This window comes from Myotis daubentonii, chromosome 17 (assembly GCF_963259705.1).
Source record: "Myotis daubentonii chromosome 17, mMyoDau2.1, whole genome shotgun sequence".
In the NCBI taxonomy this organism is placed as follows: domain Eukaryota; kingdom Metazoa; phylum Chordata; class Mammalia; order Chiroptera; family Vespertilionidae; genus Myotis; species Myotis daubentonii.
The window spans coordinates 7,898,803-7,913,413 of record NC_081856.1 but is presented as its reverse complement, the minus strand read 5'-3'; the positions used below and the strand labels follow the sequence as shown (position 1 = coordinate 7,913,413).

Below are 14,611 nucleotides of genomic sequence, written 5' to 3'. Positions count from 1 at the left end.
TGGAATAGAACCTGGGACCCTTCAGTCCACAGGCCGACGCTCTATCCACTGAGCCAAACCAGCCAGGGCAATACAGAGCATTTTTGATTACTGCCAGATAGGAGAGGGGTTAGGGGATGGGTGGAAAGGAGATGGGATTAAGAAGTACAAATTGGTAGTTAGAGACTAGTCATGGGGATGTAAAGTATAGCCAAGACAATATAGTCAGTAATATTGTGATAAGTGTGTATGGTGTCAGATGGGTACTGGATTTATTGGAGTGATCACTTAATAAGTTACATAAATATCTAATTCACTGGCTTGTATACCTGGAACTAATATAATATTGCACATCAAGTGTAATTGAAAAAGAAAATATTATTTTAAAAAACTGCCATGTGTTCAGTCAAAGGGTTTCTGTTGTTCAAGCAGCATTATTTTTGCATTTAGATAACAATCTGTGGTTAAATCGGATCTCTATTTGTTTCCTGTGGTAACAAATTACCACAAACGTGGCTTAGAACAACAGAACTTATTCTCTTAGTTTTGGAAGCCATAAACAAGAAATCAGTTTTATTGGGCTGAAATCAAGGTCTGGCCCAGGCTGTGCTTCCTTTAGAGAATCTATTCCTTGCCTCTTCCAGATTCATGAGGCTTTTAGCAATTTTTGGCTTGTGGCTGCATCACTCCTATCTCTGCTTATGTGGTCACATTGCCTCCTCCTTTTTGTCTAAACTCTCTCTCTCTGCCTCCATCTTATAAACATATCATTGCATTTAGGGCCCAGTTAGATAATCTCCTAATATCAGGGTCCTTTACTTAATTTCATCTGTATAATCCATTTTTCTCCTGTAAAGTACAGATTCTAGGGATGGAACATGGATATCTTTTAGCGGCTGTTATTCACCCTAACACTATTCACCTGCCCAAATGTTTGCACTTGCCAATAAGTTTATTCCATCCCAACATCCTCCAGAGTCTAAACTCATTACAGCATCAACTTTTAAGTACAAAAATATCATTTAAATATTATCAGCTCAAAGTTCAAAACCTCATCATATAAATCAGGTATGGGTGGGATTCTGGGTATGATCCCCTTTGGGGCAAAATTCTATCTGTGGATCTGTGAAACTAGAAAACAGTTAGCTTCCATAATACCGTGGTGGGACCGGCATTGGATGATAGTTATAGATACTCATATTCCAAGAACAGAAACTGCACATAAGAAAGGAGTTAGTGTTTGAAAGCAATCTCAGAAGTCAGCAAGCCAAATGCTATTCAGTTTCAAGACCAGAAGTCATGCTCTGTGGCCTGACGCTCTTCTCTGGACCAAAGGCTCCATCTTGAGTTATTCTTTTTCCTTGAAGGGTAGCATCTGCTCGCAGCTGAGTAGTTTTATCAATGTGTTTTCTTGCCTGTAGATTTTTTTTTTCTCATTCCATCTGTGTTTCCTCTGGTGTGCACTCAAAAACCTATGGCTGTCTGACATGTCTGGGGATTTACTCCACAGATATTTGCAGGATAGTCTCATCTCTGTTCCTGGTCCATGAGTCACATGCTTAATTTTTTTAGCTCTAGTCAAAGAATGTCCTTAGTCTTTTCTCCAGCGCACACTTTCCTAACAGTGAATCTTCTATTGTTAGCATCGTGCACAATCTGGATAGGCAGAGAATTTCCCAAGATATCAAGTTCTGGTTCTTTTTGCTTAACAGTTCTTACCTCAGTTTATGTCTGTACCTCACATTTTATTAGAAGCATCAAAGAAGGAACCAGGCAGCACCTTCAACAAATTTGTAAAGCTTCTCAGTTAACACAATGCTGACGAATCTCGAGAATTCTCGTGTTTTCTGTTCTAAGGCTTGTGGCCAATCATGATATTAAGAAGATATTAGTTTGTAAGAACGTGTAATAAATAACTTCAAAATGCAATGGTTATTTAATTTTAAAGCGTGCCTTTAACATTTATGTAAAATGTTTTTTGTACTCATTCAGTAGAAACTTATCTGGCCACTGGGTAAAGCTAGCAATAAAACTTCTGGCCCTCAATGTGTTAAATATTCAGTTGCATAGCTTAAAAGTTCTGCTTTCTGCACAACTATAGACTAGTATTCAACTAAGTTTTCTGACACTATATAACCAGGATCTCGTTTCCTTCAGTTAGCAAAAATATGTTTCTTATTTCCTTTTGAGACCTCACCAACAGCTACTTAATGTCCGTATTTCTACCAAAAATATGTTTATTATGACTGAGATATTCTCTAAGACAATATTGGCTTTCTTTCCCATCTCTTCACTTCCTTTTGAGCCCTTACCTCTAATGCCTTTTAAAAATATATATATATATTTTATTGATTTTTTACAGAGAGGAAGGGAGAGGGATAGAGAGTTAGAAACATCCATGAGAGAGAAACATCCATCAGCTGCTCCTGCACACCCCCCACTGGGGATGTGCCTGCAACCAAGGCACATGCCCCTGACCGGAATCGAACCCGGGACCCTTCAGTCCGCAGGCCGACACTATCCACTGAGCCAAACTGGTCAGGGCTCCCCTAATGCCTTTAATGTCGATATTTCTACCAACAATCTCTACAAGTCAATCTAGGCTTTTTCTGTCATATATGGCAAATTCTTTCATCCCATTCCAAAACCCCATTCATATTTTGGGCATTTGTTACAGCAGCCCCCAACTCATGGTTCCAAAATGTGTTTTAGTTTTGTGAATCTGCTGTAGCAAATTACCATAAACTTGGAGTCTTAGAACAACAGGAATTTATTCTCTCACAGTTTTAGAGGCTAGAAGTCCCAAATCAGTTTCACTGAATCAAAGTCAAGGTGTGGCAAGGGCCACGCTTGCCCAAGCAGCTCTGAGTACTCATTCCTGGCCTCTTCCAGCTTGACTTGTGACTGCACTACTCTAGCCTCTGCCTCTATTGTTACTTTGCTTTTCCTGCCTATCTTATCTCCTTCGAGATCCCTCTTACTACATGTGATTTTATTTGGGGTCCACATGAAAAATCCAGAATTATATCCCCATGTTAAGATCCGTAACTTAATCACATTTGCAAACTCCTCTTTTTTTTTTTTTTTTTTGCCTTATGTGGTTTTATTCACATATTTCAGGGATTGGAGTGTGGATAACTTTTGGGGGTGGGAGACATTTAGAGTTTGCAGAATACTGTTGGGAATGTTGTAAATACCCAAATGGCAAATTGTTAATATACATAATTGAAACTTTTGTTTTCTAATAATTGAATTTTCTACTGCTATCATTATACCTTCAATAAGATTTTATGCAAAACTTGTATACTCATACTCTAAGCTCACTATTTGGACATTGTGCATTATTTTATGCTGCACTGAATATAACACATCAATATTTATATCCATGTTTTAGACCCTGGGCTGTCTCTCATTGAAGTGATTTAACATCTTTGCTGGAATTACTTTCTATATAAAGGGCATTAAGTATTAAATTTGATATAGTCTGTAAAGTATTTTTCATGTTTGATAAGTTCAAAGATAATTATTTGTTTCCTTAGCTAAACGAATCTACCTTTGATACTCAAATCACCAAGAAGATGGGCCATTATAAAATATTAGAGGTGATGTATTCTCGTCTTCCAAAAGATGATGTTCACTCTAAGGAATCCAAAATTAATCAAGCTTTTCATGGCTCCGGTGTAACAGAAGGAAATGAACTTACAAAGACACTTATTAAGTAAGGTTTTGGTTACTTTTATGTTGTATTTGATATAATATTTTTGATATATATTTTTATTCACATGAATAAACCTATGAATAAATGTTTTAAGTTTGTTTAAATAATGAATTTTATAGTTTTCTTTTTTTTTTTTTTTTTGGGGGGGGTATTAAGAGTTAAGATTTTTTTTTTTTTTTTTATTGCTTAAAGTATTACAAAGGGTATTACATATGTATCCATTTTATCCACCCGCCCTAGACAGTCCCCTTAAATGGACTTTAGTTTGTTATTGAGTAACATACTTATGTTTTATAAAGAACAAAAATCTTTTTTTAACTCTTTTTTTCCTTTCAATTTAAACCTCAGTAGCTTTATGTATTTTTAGTTATATCACATACAGTAAGAAGGAATTTGGTATATTTTATTATTTTCTATTATTTGACATTAAAGGAGTGTTAAACTATTTTTTAAGCAGACATTTTACACAACACAAAGTAATCAAATACATTTTCTTTAAAAACAGCCTTCTACTGAAGTTACCTCTTAGTAAATATTGAACACACACATTGATTGACACGTCCAATTTTGCATATTCAGAACAAACATAGCATCCTTACTTTATCTTCTCAGTCTATGACAGGCCCATCCAAGTCTCGTTTGCAAAACAAGACTTGGGAGTTACAGTTTATTCTTCCTTCACCTACATCCTGTCAGTCACCAGTGGATTTTTATCTCCTCAGTATTCCCGGAACCACTGCCTTTATTTCATTCCCCTTCGCGCAGCCTTGTTGGGTCTGTTCTTTGGTGAACCCTCTAGTAGTCTCCTTCATGATTATTCTCCCTGCTCCTAGGATTGTCTCTCTCAGCTCTGGTTGTTTAACTTCCCTGCCTAAAACCCTTTTAAGGAGCCTCATCCTCAGTAGCAGGGTTGACAAACTTTTTTTGCAAAGGGCCTGATAGTAACTATTTTTTGCTTTGTGGACCATCAGTTGCAACTGCTACCCAAAATCAACCATAAATAGCATGTAAACTAATGGGCACGGCTGTGTTCCAGTAAAGCTCCTCATGGCAGTGAGCTCTTCCGGGAATGCACCTTCCACTTGCTGCTAGCCACTGTTTTACATTCTGTCCTTGGAACGCACTGTGCAGTTTGTCCCTTGTCATAAGTGACCCTCTTCTCTCTGCTTCTGCTGCCTGTGTATATTCCCCTTTGGCTAGTTTATAATTTGAAACTCATATATTTTCTCTTAAAACCTTTCTTTTTGGCTTTTGCTGGACTGCTTTCTGTCCTCCTTACTTCCATTTCTTACCGTACTGTGCTTGTTGCTCTCCGCTTATTGCAGTGTGGTGAATCCCGGGACAGTGACTTGCTCGCCTTCTAGTCCCAGGGCCTAGTACTCAGTTGGGCAAAAACCTGAACTGAATTGAAGTCCTGTTGTCTGGCATTGTTGGACTTGAGCAACGATTTCCCTGTCACACAAATTAATTTTTAACCTGGATCTCCTCTGCAGACTGTGCTATGATGCGTTTACAGAGAACATGGCTGGTGAGAATCAGTTGCTGGAGAGGAGAAGACTGTACCATTGTGCTGCCTACAACTGTGCCATTTCTCTTATCTGCTGTGTCTTTAATGAATTAAAATTTTACCAAGGTTTTCTGTTTAGTGAAAAACCAGAAAAGGTAGGCCTTTCCTGATGTGTTTAATATTGCTATCATTATAGGATTTCAAAAGTTAGATTACATCAATTAAAGATATATCATAATTTGTACCTTCTTATAAAACTGTAGATGTAATTCTTTTAGTTCCTCATATATATAAAGCTGAAGTGCTTCTCCATGAGTTACTAATTTTGTAGTAACATCAGTAGTAAGGATCTTAACCATTCAGATATTTTTCTACGATCCTTTGAATTCACAGAACTTGCTTATCTTTGAAAATCTGATAGACCTGAACCGCTGCTATACATTTCCCGTGGAAGTGGAGGTGAGTGAAATTTTTCAATGGTGTTTCTAAGTTAAAAAACCTACCAAGTGCTTATACAGGAAAATATGTATTATGCTGAACATATTAAATTGCAGTATTCAGATCTGCTTGGAACTACAAACACTGGCACTTTCAAGTAGTTCAACCTGAGGTACAATCTCAGGCAACTGCAACGAAATTAATCAAACTTATTTTTCCCTTTCTCGACTGGTAAAAGAAAGACAGTGCCAATAAAAGAAGCTGTTAGGACATATCCCAGAAGTTGTTTTCTGAGGAAATTCCTCTGGTCAATGAAATTGAGATCCATTTGGATACAGAATTATGACCCTTTGGCCCTGCTTGTGTTTATTTGGCAGGATAATGAGGGTGCCATGAGAAGTCATGGGGATAATTGCAAAATTTGCTCTGGCAAACGTGACCAGCTTGATTTTAGCCAAGCTCAGTTTGATGCACCCCCTTAAGCAGTTGATGGAAAGGTGGTGGCTGCAGTGTTTCCCAGCCCTGTGGAAAAATGAAGTTGGGCAGAGAACCAAAGCTCATGCACCGCATGCTAAAGGACAGAGCTGTGCCAGGAGCTGTCATTCGCGTCTCTTCACAGCTGCTGACCGCAACCATGTCTTAGGGTTCACGAGTTCACATAAATGGTTGCTTCCTGCCTTGTGCCCTTTTGGAATAAGACTGGAAACTTCTTTCTAGACATACGTTCCAATAACTAAAACAAAAAATAATAGCACTAGTTTATTAGCAGGCGCTTGCTGTATATGACTTCTGAACTTGACAGCCGCACTGTAAGGTGCTATGACTTATCAGAACTGTTGAGGAAACAGGCTCACAGGTCAAGTACAGACTATTGGTAATCCAGGCTTGTGGCTATAAGAGCTTAGCAAATACTGTCCCAGAGCCCAGAAGGCATGTGCTTCTCCGGGGCTCTGTGGGAATCTGCAGAAAGAGCTTTCCCTAAGGGGTACTCACCTGTCTTTTTTTGTGGATATTGTTTAATACTTTTAAATTTGACAAAAGTTTTGTTTAAAAATTACTTTTTTGCTAGATTGCTACTAACATAGAAAATAGGTGGCCATGTTTCTAAAAAGTCTTTAATTGTGTATTTGATTTGTCTAATAGGTTCCTATGGAAAGAAAGAAAAAGTACATCGAAATTAGGAAAGAAGCCAGGGAAGCAGCAAATGGGGATTCAGGTAGGATGTTTTCAAAATAAGGAGAAAGATTCTAATGGTTGATATTTGTTACATAATAGAAAAATACCTTACATTCCCCAAAACATTGAAATTCAGTTTGAAAAAATTTTAAGTGGTGAGTGGAATTCTATCTTGAAATAAATGCAATTAAACTAAACTTTAACTGCATAGAAGATCTCTCAGTGGCCTCAAGAGGCTCAGGTATGGTACACTTTAGTGCAAGATTGGCTTGATATTTACTAGTTTGAATATGGATTATATTATTTAGATATATTTAGAAATCTCTGTGTAAAATACAAGTTCCATCCTGCTACACCTCACGTTCGCTCCCACCGCCCTCAGGACAGAGCTGTCTGAGGCCCTGACTTCCCTGCCACTCTGCTTTCTGCTCATTCCTCTCCAGCAGCCTGGCCCTGCCTGTGCCTGTGGGCACTGGGCTCACTTCTGCCTCCGGGCATTTGCATGTATGTCCCTCAGCCCCAGATACCTGCCTGGATTATGACCTTTGGTTTAATGCCAACTCCTGAAGGAAGTTCTCCCTGGCCTCCCTGTATAAGATGAACCCTCTCTCTCTCCACATACACGTTGTTTCAATTTTCTGCTTAATTTTCCTGCATAGCTTTGCTTTCTTGACTTGAGGATAAAATTTGGATCAGTTTCCCAAATGCCTTACATATTTAATATTTAGGATTAGTTATTTTTCACTAGCATCTTTTCCCACATTTATACTACCTTTCATGGGCAAAATGTACATCGTTAAAATTTTAAATGCAAATAATCTTAATATAGCTAAAAATTGGATATGGTTTAACTTAATTTCTTTGTCCATAACAGAAGATAACTAGTCAATAATGAGAAAAGCAAAAGGGATCTTTGCCCCATTTCCTTTTTGCTTTGTTAATCTGGATAATGAGTTGAGAAGCATAGGGGTGATGAAAGCCTTAGTTGACGGTATCCCTTAGTATTAACTGAGCTTCAAAAGATGCATTTCTTATAATACTTGAATAATATATTTTCTTTTTACTTATATTTCAGGTGGTCCTCATTACATATCTTCCTTGTCATATTTGGCAGACAGTAGTCTGAGTGAGGAAATGAGTCAATTTGACTTCTCAACTGGAGTTCAGAGCTACTCGTACAGTTCCCAAGACCCTAAGTCTACCATTGGTCATCTTCGAAGACAGGTGATCACATTTTATATGTTAAAGAATATTGTTAGCATTTGTAAAGGAAGAGAGGCTTTGTTGTTACCGTAGGAAGCCGCTCTCCCATCAGTAGGCTTCAGAGAATAGTATTAGTTTGGAGAATTTTCTAAGCCCAGCCTGTCTTCCTGCAGACACAGCAATTTGATTCCATCACCACAGCAAGGAAGGCTCTCTCCCAGGCTGACTCACCTTAGCCAGCCTCTGAGGTTAATGCTTTAAGTGAGAACCGCATTTAAGGATTTCCAGCGAGAAAGATAGCTGCCATCGAGACTCAAATGTTCATACTGATAAGACTGTTGCCATCTCTCTCTGGAGAGATCGAAGAAGCTCTTCCAATGTTTAATGTTACCAAACAGAGATAACTGAATGCACTGATACTCACAAATGGTAGCTTAATTCTTAAAGAGTAAATTCTTGGTGACAAGGGCATAGAATATGGAATGATTTTGATTATTATTTTTTAGAGGTAGAATTCAGTTTTTTCCCTGTGTTGGTCCCAGCAACTTATAATAGTTTCCTTCACACCCTCATTTACTGAGTATTTCCTACACCTCAAGGTGGTGTTGTTTTTGTTTTGTTTTTCTTAGCTTGGATTAATCTCACTCTTTTCCATTCATTCAAAGAGAAGACATACCATGTGTTTATTTCCCCTCCTCTGCCCCTCACCTGTTTCTTTCTCTCTCTGTACTCTCACCTATTAATTTTCTTTACCAGACTTTCAGAGTCTGTGTATGTTCCAAAGTTTTATTTTATCATCTATGGCCCGCAGGTCGTACAAGGCCAGTGAAGGGGTGAGTTAATTAAATGTTTGACCAAACACAGCAGGCTAACTTTTTAAGTTGATAATTTTGTATGGCCCTGCCGGGAGCCGGTCCATCCTTGCTGTTTCAAGGGACCTGGCATATATGGCATACTGTTCTTAATATGTTTGCTCACCTTCTTGGCGCTGTGTTTTAACCAAGGTCACCTCTCCGAGAAAGGTTGTTTCCCCAGGTAGGGATTTTCCCCTGAAGTTAGGGAGGGAATAAAACCTTTTAACTAAGTGCCAGGCGGGTAGTTAATCAATTTAACTACAAAGAATCATGCTTAAGCTACATAATCTTTACTCCCTGGAATGGAGATAAGAAATGCCCTAACCTTTGTAATAGAGATTGACAGGATTAAAATGAACTGGTATAAATACAGATGTAACAAGACAGCAAGACACAGGGCTTGGAAGACAGGACCAAGAGAGACAGAGCCTAGGCACAGAACCTACACAGAAAGTTCTCTAGAGACAGAAGAACTTCGCTGGCGAGAGCATGCTGCCGGAGGATCCTGGACAGGGACTGGCCTCGGAGCCTGGAGGCGGAGCCTGGCAAGAGAGCATGGCAGGGGATCCTGGACTGAACCTGACTGCGGAGATTGGCAGGAGAGCCTGACTAGAACCTGGTGACTGAACCTGGCTGGAGAACCTAGCAAGACAACATGGACACAGAACATGGCTGGAGAACCAGCAGAACCTCTCTGGAGATCGAGACCAGAACTTGGCTGGAGATCCTGGCTAGGCTGCTGATCAACTGAACGCTGTCTCCTTGTCATTCCTTCTTCGCCGACTCCGTCCAAACCTTTGGGAACCCCTGGACCTGCTGGGGTTGGACCCCAGCATGGCCCGAGAATGATGTTATAAATATCCAAATGGCCCTTGGTAGGAAAAAAGGTTCCCCACCCTTGATCTATGACATTCCTGTCTACATCCCAATCGGAACTTATTCTTCAACATTCCTTTATGACTGTGCTAACCTTCCTGAAAATGATCTGTTTGGATATTGCAGGCAGGCAGTACATCACCTGTGTGTGCCCTTTGTCCATCTTTCTTATTATCCTTTACTTTGTAAAGTGGCATGCTGCTTTTGAGTTTGAAACCATTTCTAGCATAGGTAAGAGTTGCAACACAGAGACACCCCTCAGGATCTGCCTTGTGTCTCGTACATCCTTGTAGCAGAAGGATCCAGACCAGGACCAGCCGGTAGCTCCCCTGTAGTACAGTGCCCCTAACTTAGTGTTTGTCCAACTCTTCCTCACAAGCAGACTAGGAACTTTGGCAGGGATATGACAGAGCATTGCTGTGTTCTCGTTTGGGGGAGGGGGTGGCTATCATTCTCTAATCCTACGTTTCACCCACTAGTTTTTAGCAGTCATTGATGTATCTTCCCTGAATCAGTTATTGCTATGCTTGTTACAAAATGGTTATTTCTTATTCCATATTTATTAGTTGGCCTTCTACCACAGTGAAGAGCTTTCTCTTCTCCCCATTTATTTTGTTTTAATTTTTATCAGCATGATCTGCATTCTTACCTTGTTCAGTGGGTTATAATTTACCTTGATTCCGAATTGTCCCAAGGTTGGCCAATGGGAGTACCTCCTGCTGGCTTCTTTGTCATTCTTTGGTCACTTCCTTACTTGCTGGCATAGGAAATGTTCACAGGTGGTCTAATTCTTCCCCTGCCTCAGCCTTGGAGTGGGCTGTCTCTCTAGGGAGCCTGGTTCCTGTGGGTGGAGAACAGCAGAAAGCTGCTTTCAAGTCTTCTCATGGGCAGAGATAGGAACCATGTCACACACCTGTGCATGTAACAGGCACACACATGCATATCATATGCTCCCACCTGGTTCTCATCCAGGGTTCCTTCAAATTTTGTCCATTCCAGTTTCTCTGACATGCACTACCTCACTCCCTCTTCCCCTTGACCCCTAAGCCCTCTTCCATACACTGATGCATACCTGGAGTGGGCCTTGAACTACAAGGTGGGTACCCCACTTTCCTCCTCCCCTGTCTCCCTAGATATTGCCAGCAACTTTTGCCCCACTCTGATCTGCCTGTGGTTTTTCACCTGAGAAGGAGGGAGGGAGCAGTGATGTGTTTTTAAAGTTGAGTTTGTGTTTTATGTTGCACCCTAGGGTTGGTTTCTCTTTTTTTTTAATGAATACTTCAAAGGGGAAGCCATTTATTAGTTCTTTCACCAAGATAATGCCATACATCTGTGGGTGGGCAATAAATAAAGTGTGACTTTGCTCTGGCCAGTGTGGCTCAGTTGGGCATCCCATGCACTGAAACGTCATTGGCTTGATTCCTGGTTAGGGAACATGCCTGGGTCGTGGGTTTGATCCCCAGTTGGGACACATGCAGCAGGCAGCCAGTCGATGTTTCACTCTCATGTCAATGTTTCTCTCTATACCTTTCCCTCTTCCTTCCTCTATTATGGCTTCATTGTCACTTACATCAGAGCATCTTGGGTTCGCTCCTCATGCCTTCTGTCTGATCGCAAGACCTAAGTCTTTAGTTTTAGATCTAGCCAGTCCTTATGAGCAGCATGTTGAGATACAATCATTCTGAGTAAAAATCATTGTTGATTAGATCTGAATACAGTCAAATGTCATGATTAACTCCTTTGACACTTCACCAGGTCTGTGGAAAGAGGGACATTGAGATTTCTGTGATGGACTTTATGGCTTACTGAAAAGTGTTTTTTTCTTGTTTCATGTAACTCCAATCTATAATAATAAAAGTGTAATATGCTAATTAGTCCAGACAGCCAAACGACCTTCTGGACGACCTTTTGGACAACCTTCCAGATGAAGCTGGGGCTGCGAGGGCCAAGCCCCTTGCACGAATTTCGTGCATCGGGCCTCTAGTTGTGTATAAAATTTTCTGTTACAATGTTATCTACTCCTATTACTGAAATACAATACTATTCCCGGTCATTTCTAAAACCTCAATTTACAGAAAATATCCATTATCTTTGGGAAGAAGTAGACAGTGGACTCAATGGTTGTCAGGGGAGCACATTTTCAAATACTCTCCATCTTGGAAAGTGACATTCTGGAATAGTTCCTGCCACTAGGACAGACAGCATTACATTTGTCTAGGGCAGGGGTGGGCAAACTTTTTGACTCGAGGGCCACAATGGGTTCTTAAACTGGACCGGAGGGCCGGAACAAAAGCATGGATGGAGTGTTTGTGTGAACTAATATAAATTCAAAGTAAACATCATTACATAAAAGGGTACAGTCTTTTTTTTTTTTTAGTTTTATTCATTTCAAACTGGCCGTAGTTTGCCCACGGCTGGGATAGGGCCATTTTTATTCCTCTTTCTACTCAATCTCTGTAAGCACTTGGTAGCCCCAAGCTGACTTTTAGCTGTCCAAAAATGTCCTCTCAGGATTTCTCAAGTCTTTTTTTCCTGGAAGTGATCTGTGCTGGAAAACATCCCAGACAGATTGTTTAGCCTCCGTGTGTGTGTGTATGTGTGTGTGTGTGTGTGTGTATGTACACGTGCACGCACATGTACGTGTATGTACGTATGAATGAAATTTACTGAATGTGTATGTCAAACCTCAATTCATCATTACATGTAAAAAATGATTATCACTGCTGTATTTTCTCAGAGATTTTATGATCGAGAATGGCATAAGCCCCAGCTAGGGGCCTTGGTTGGTAGGAGCATCGTCCCATACACCAAAAGTTTGCTGGTTCTATTCCTGGTCAGAGCAAATACCTACGTTTCAGGTTTGATTCCTGCTCAGTGCATGTATGGGAGGCAACCAATCGATGTTTCTCTCTCTTTCCCTTCCTCTCTCTAAAGTCAATAAAAAATACATTCTTGGGTGAGGATTAAAAGAAAAAAAGAATGGTTTAAAAGTTTTGTTCTATTGATTACAATTTTAAGGCAAATTGAGGACTTTACAAAGATTTTCAGAGAAAAACTTTTTTCAGATTATTGAGAAAAAATAGGTAAACATTATCTTAATGATACTTTAATATTTAATAGCTTCACTTTCTCCGTAAAGTGACACTTAATCATGAGACTATTGCTCTCAAGGTGGTGAGGGTTCTGAGGCCTTCAATACACACAGATTTGTAAAAATCTTAGTGTTTCTACAAAGCAGCATATGTCTGAATATATGCTGTGACCTGAATGTGACCTCAAGGGAGTGACCACATAGACAAGGCATAGAGGGGAAATAGAATGTGAGGAAGACATGAGGTTCTGTTTATTTTTTAGTTGTTTAATAAGAAAACATACCAAGTGTATTTGATATTATTACCAAATTATCATTGTTACCTAAGTGTGTATTTCATGATATTGCCCCAAAAGTCAGAATGTCCTATACACTGAAATTTTAACAGTGTACTCTACATAATCAGATTCTTACTTTTTTGTAGGAGCATAAAGACCCCACAATCCAAGATGATATCCTGGAGTTAGAGATGGATGAACTCAATCAACACGAATGCATGGCAACCATGACAGCCCTGATTAAGCACATGCAGAGAAATCAGATCCTACCTAAAGTAGAAGAGGTCTGTCTGTCTTCAGTATCTTACATTGTCTCACTTAATTATATTCATTGATGTCACATTAAGAATGGACAGTTAGCCCTGGCCAGTGTGGCTTGGTTGGTTGGATTTCGTCCTGTACACTGAAAGGTTACGGGTTTGATTCCCGGTCAGGGTGCATACCCAGGTTGTGGTTTTGATCCCTGGTTGGGGTGGGTAAGAGGGGCAACCAATTGAAGTTTCTCTCTCACAGCGATGTTTCTCTCTCTTCCTCCTTCTCCTCCTTTCCTCTCTAAAATCAGTAAAAGCATGTCCTCAGGTGAAAAGTAAAAAAAAAAAAAAAAAAAAAAAAAAAAAAGAACATTTAATATCACAGACTAAAACCAAATTCCATATCAAATAAACATGATTTTTGCTGTTCATCTTTTACTTTGTCATTGTTGTCTCATAATATCAAAATATGAAGCTATTTTAGTCTACTTTTGAAGGTAATTTTGAATGTATCATTTCAGGGTTCAGTGCCAACACATCTTCCTCCTTGGATGAAATTTCTTCATGACAAACTAGGAAATCCATTGGTATCATTGAATATTCGTCTCTTTTTAGCTAAGCTTATTATTAATACAGAAGAAGTAAGTAATTTATTATTTCTTTAAATATTCTTTGCAATTATATGCATCTTTTTTAAAAAGCCCACAACAGCCCAGCTGGCGTGGCTCAGTGGTTGAGCATAACCTATGAACCGGGAGATTGCGGTTTGATTCTGGTCAGGGCATATGCCCAGGTTGTGGGGTTGATCCCTGGTGGGGTCGTGCAGGAGGCAGCCAATCATTGATTTTCTCTCATCATTGATGTTTCTATCTCTCTCCCTCTCCCTTACTCTATGAAATCAATAATATATATATATATATATATATATATATATATATATATATATATATATACACATATAAAATAATAAAAATAAAAAGCCCAGCCCAGCCCAGCTGGTGTGGCTCAGTGATTGAGCATTGACCCATGTACCAAGAGGTCCCTGGTTTAAATCCCCATCAGGGCACATACCCAAGTTCTAGGCTCCACTCCTAGTCCCCAGTAGGGGGTGCGCGGAGGCTGCCAATGTATGTTTCTCTCTCATTGATGTTTCTATTGCTCCCTTTCCCTTCCTTTCTCTCTAAAAATAAATAAAAAACATTTTAAAAAACAGAAATTTTTAAAAATCCCTCAACAAAGA

The 14,611-nt window shown here is 39.5% G+C and overlaps 1 protein-coding gene across 3 annotated transcripts in view; it reads left to right on the top strand.

Annotated features, from left to right (window-relative positions):
* The window catches only part of PRKDC (protein kinase, DNA-activated, catalytic subunit), a 209,319-nt gene that overhangs the window by 98,725 nt on the left and 95,983 nt on the right, over positions 1 to 14,611 (top strand). For all 3 annotated transcript variants that reach the window (XM_059672694.1, XM_059672695.1, XM_059672697.1), the window contains 7 exons: positions 3,519 to 3,697; positions 5,191 to 5,359; positions 5,598 to 5,663; positions 6,786 to 6,858; positions 7,894 to 8,042; positions 13,267 to 13,404; positions 13,893 to 14,012. In XM_059672694.1, the coding sequence (XP_059528677.1) occupies positions 3,519 to 3,697; positions 5,191 to 5,359; positions 5,598 to 5,663; positions 6,786 to 6,858; positions 7,894 to 8,042; positions 13,267 to 13,404; positions 13,893 to 14,012 (894 nt within the window). The remainder of the gene's footprint in view (positions 1 to 3,518; positions 3,698 to 5,190; positions 5,360 to 5,597; positions 5,664 to 6,785; positions 6,859 to 7,893; positions 8,043 to 13,266; positions 13,405 to 13,892; positions 14,013 to 14,611) is intronic.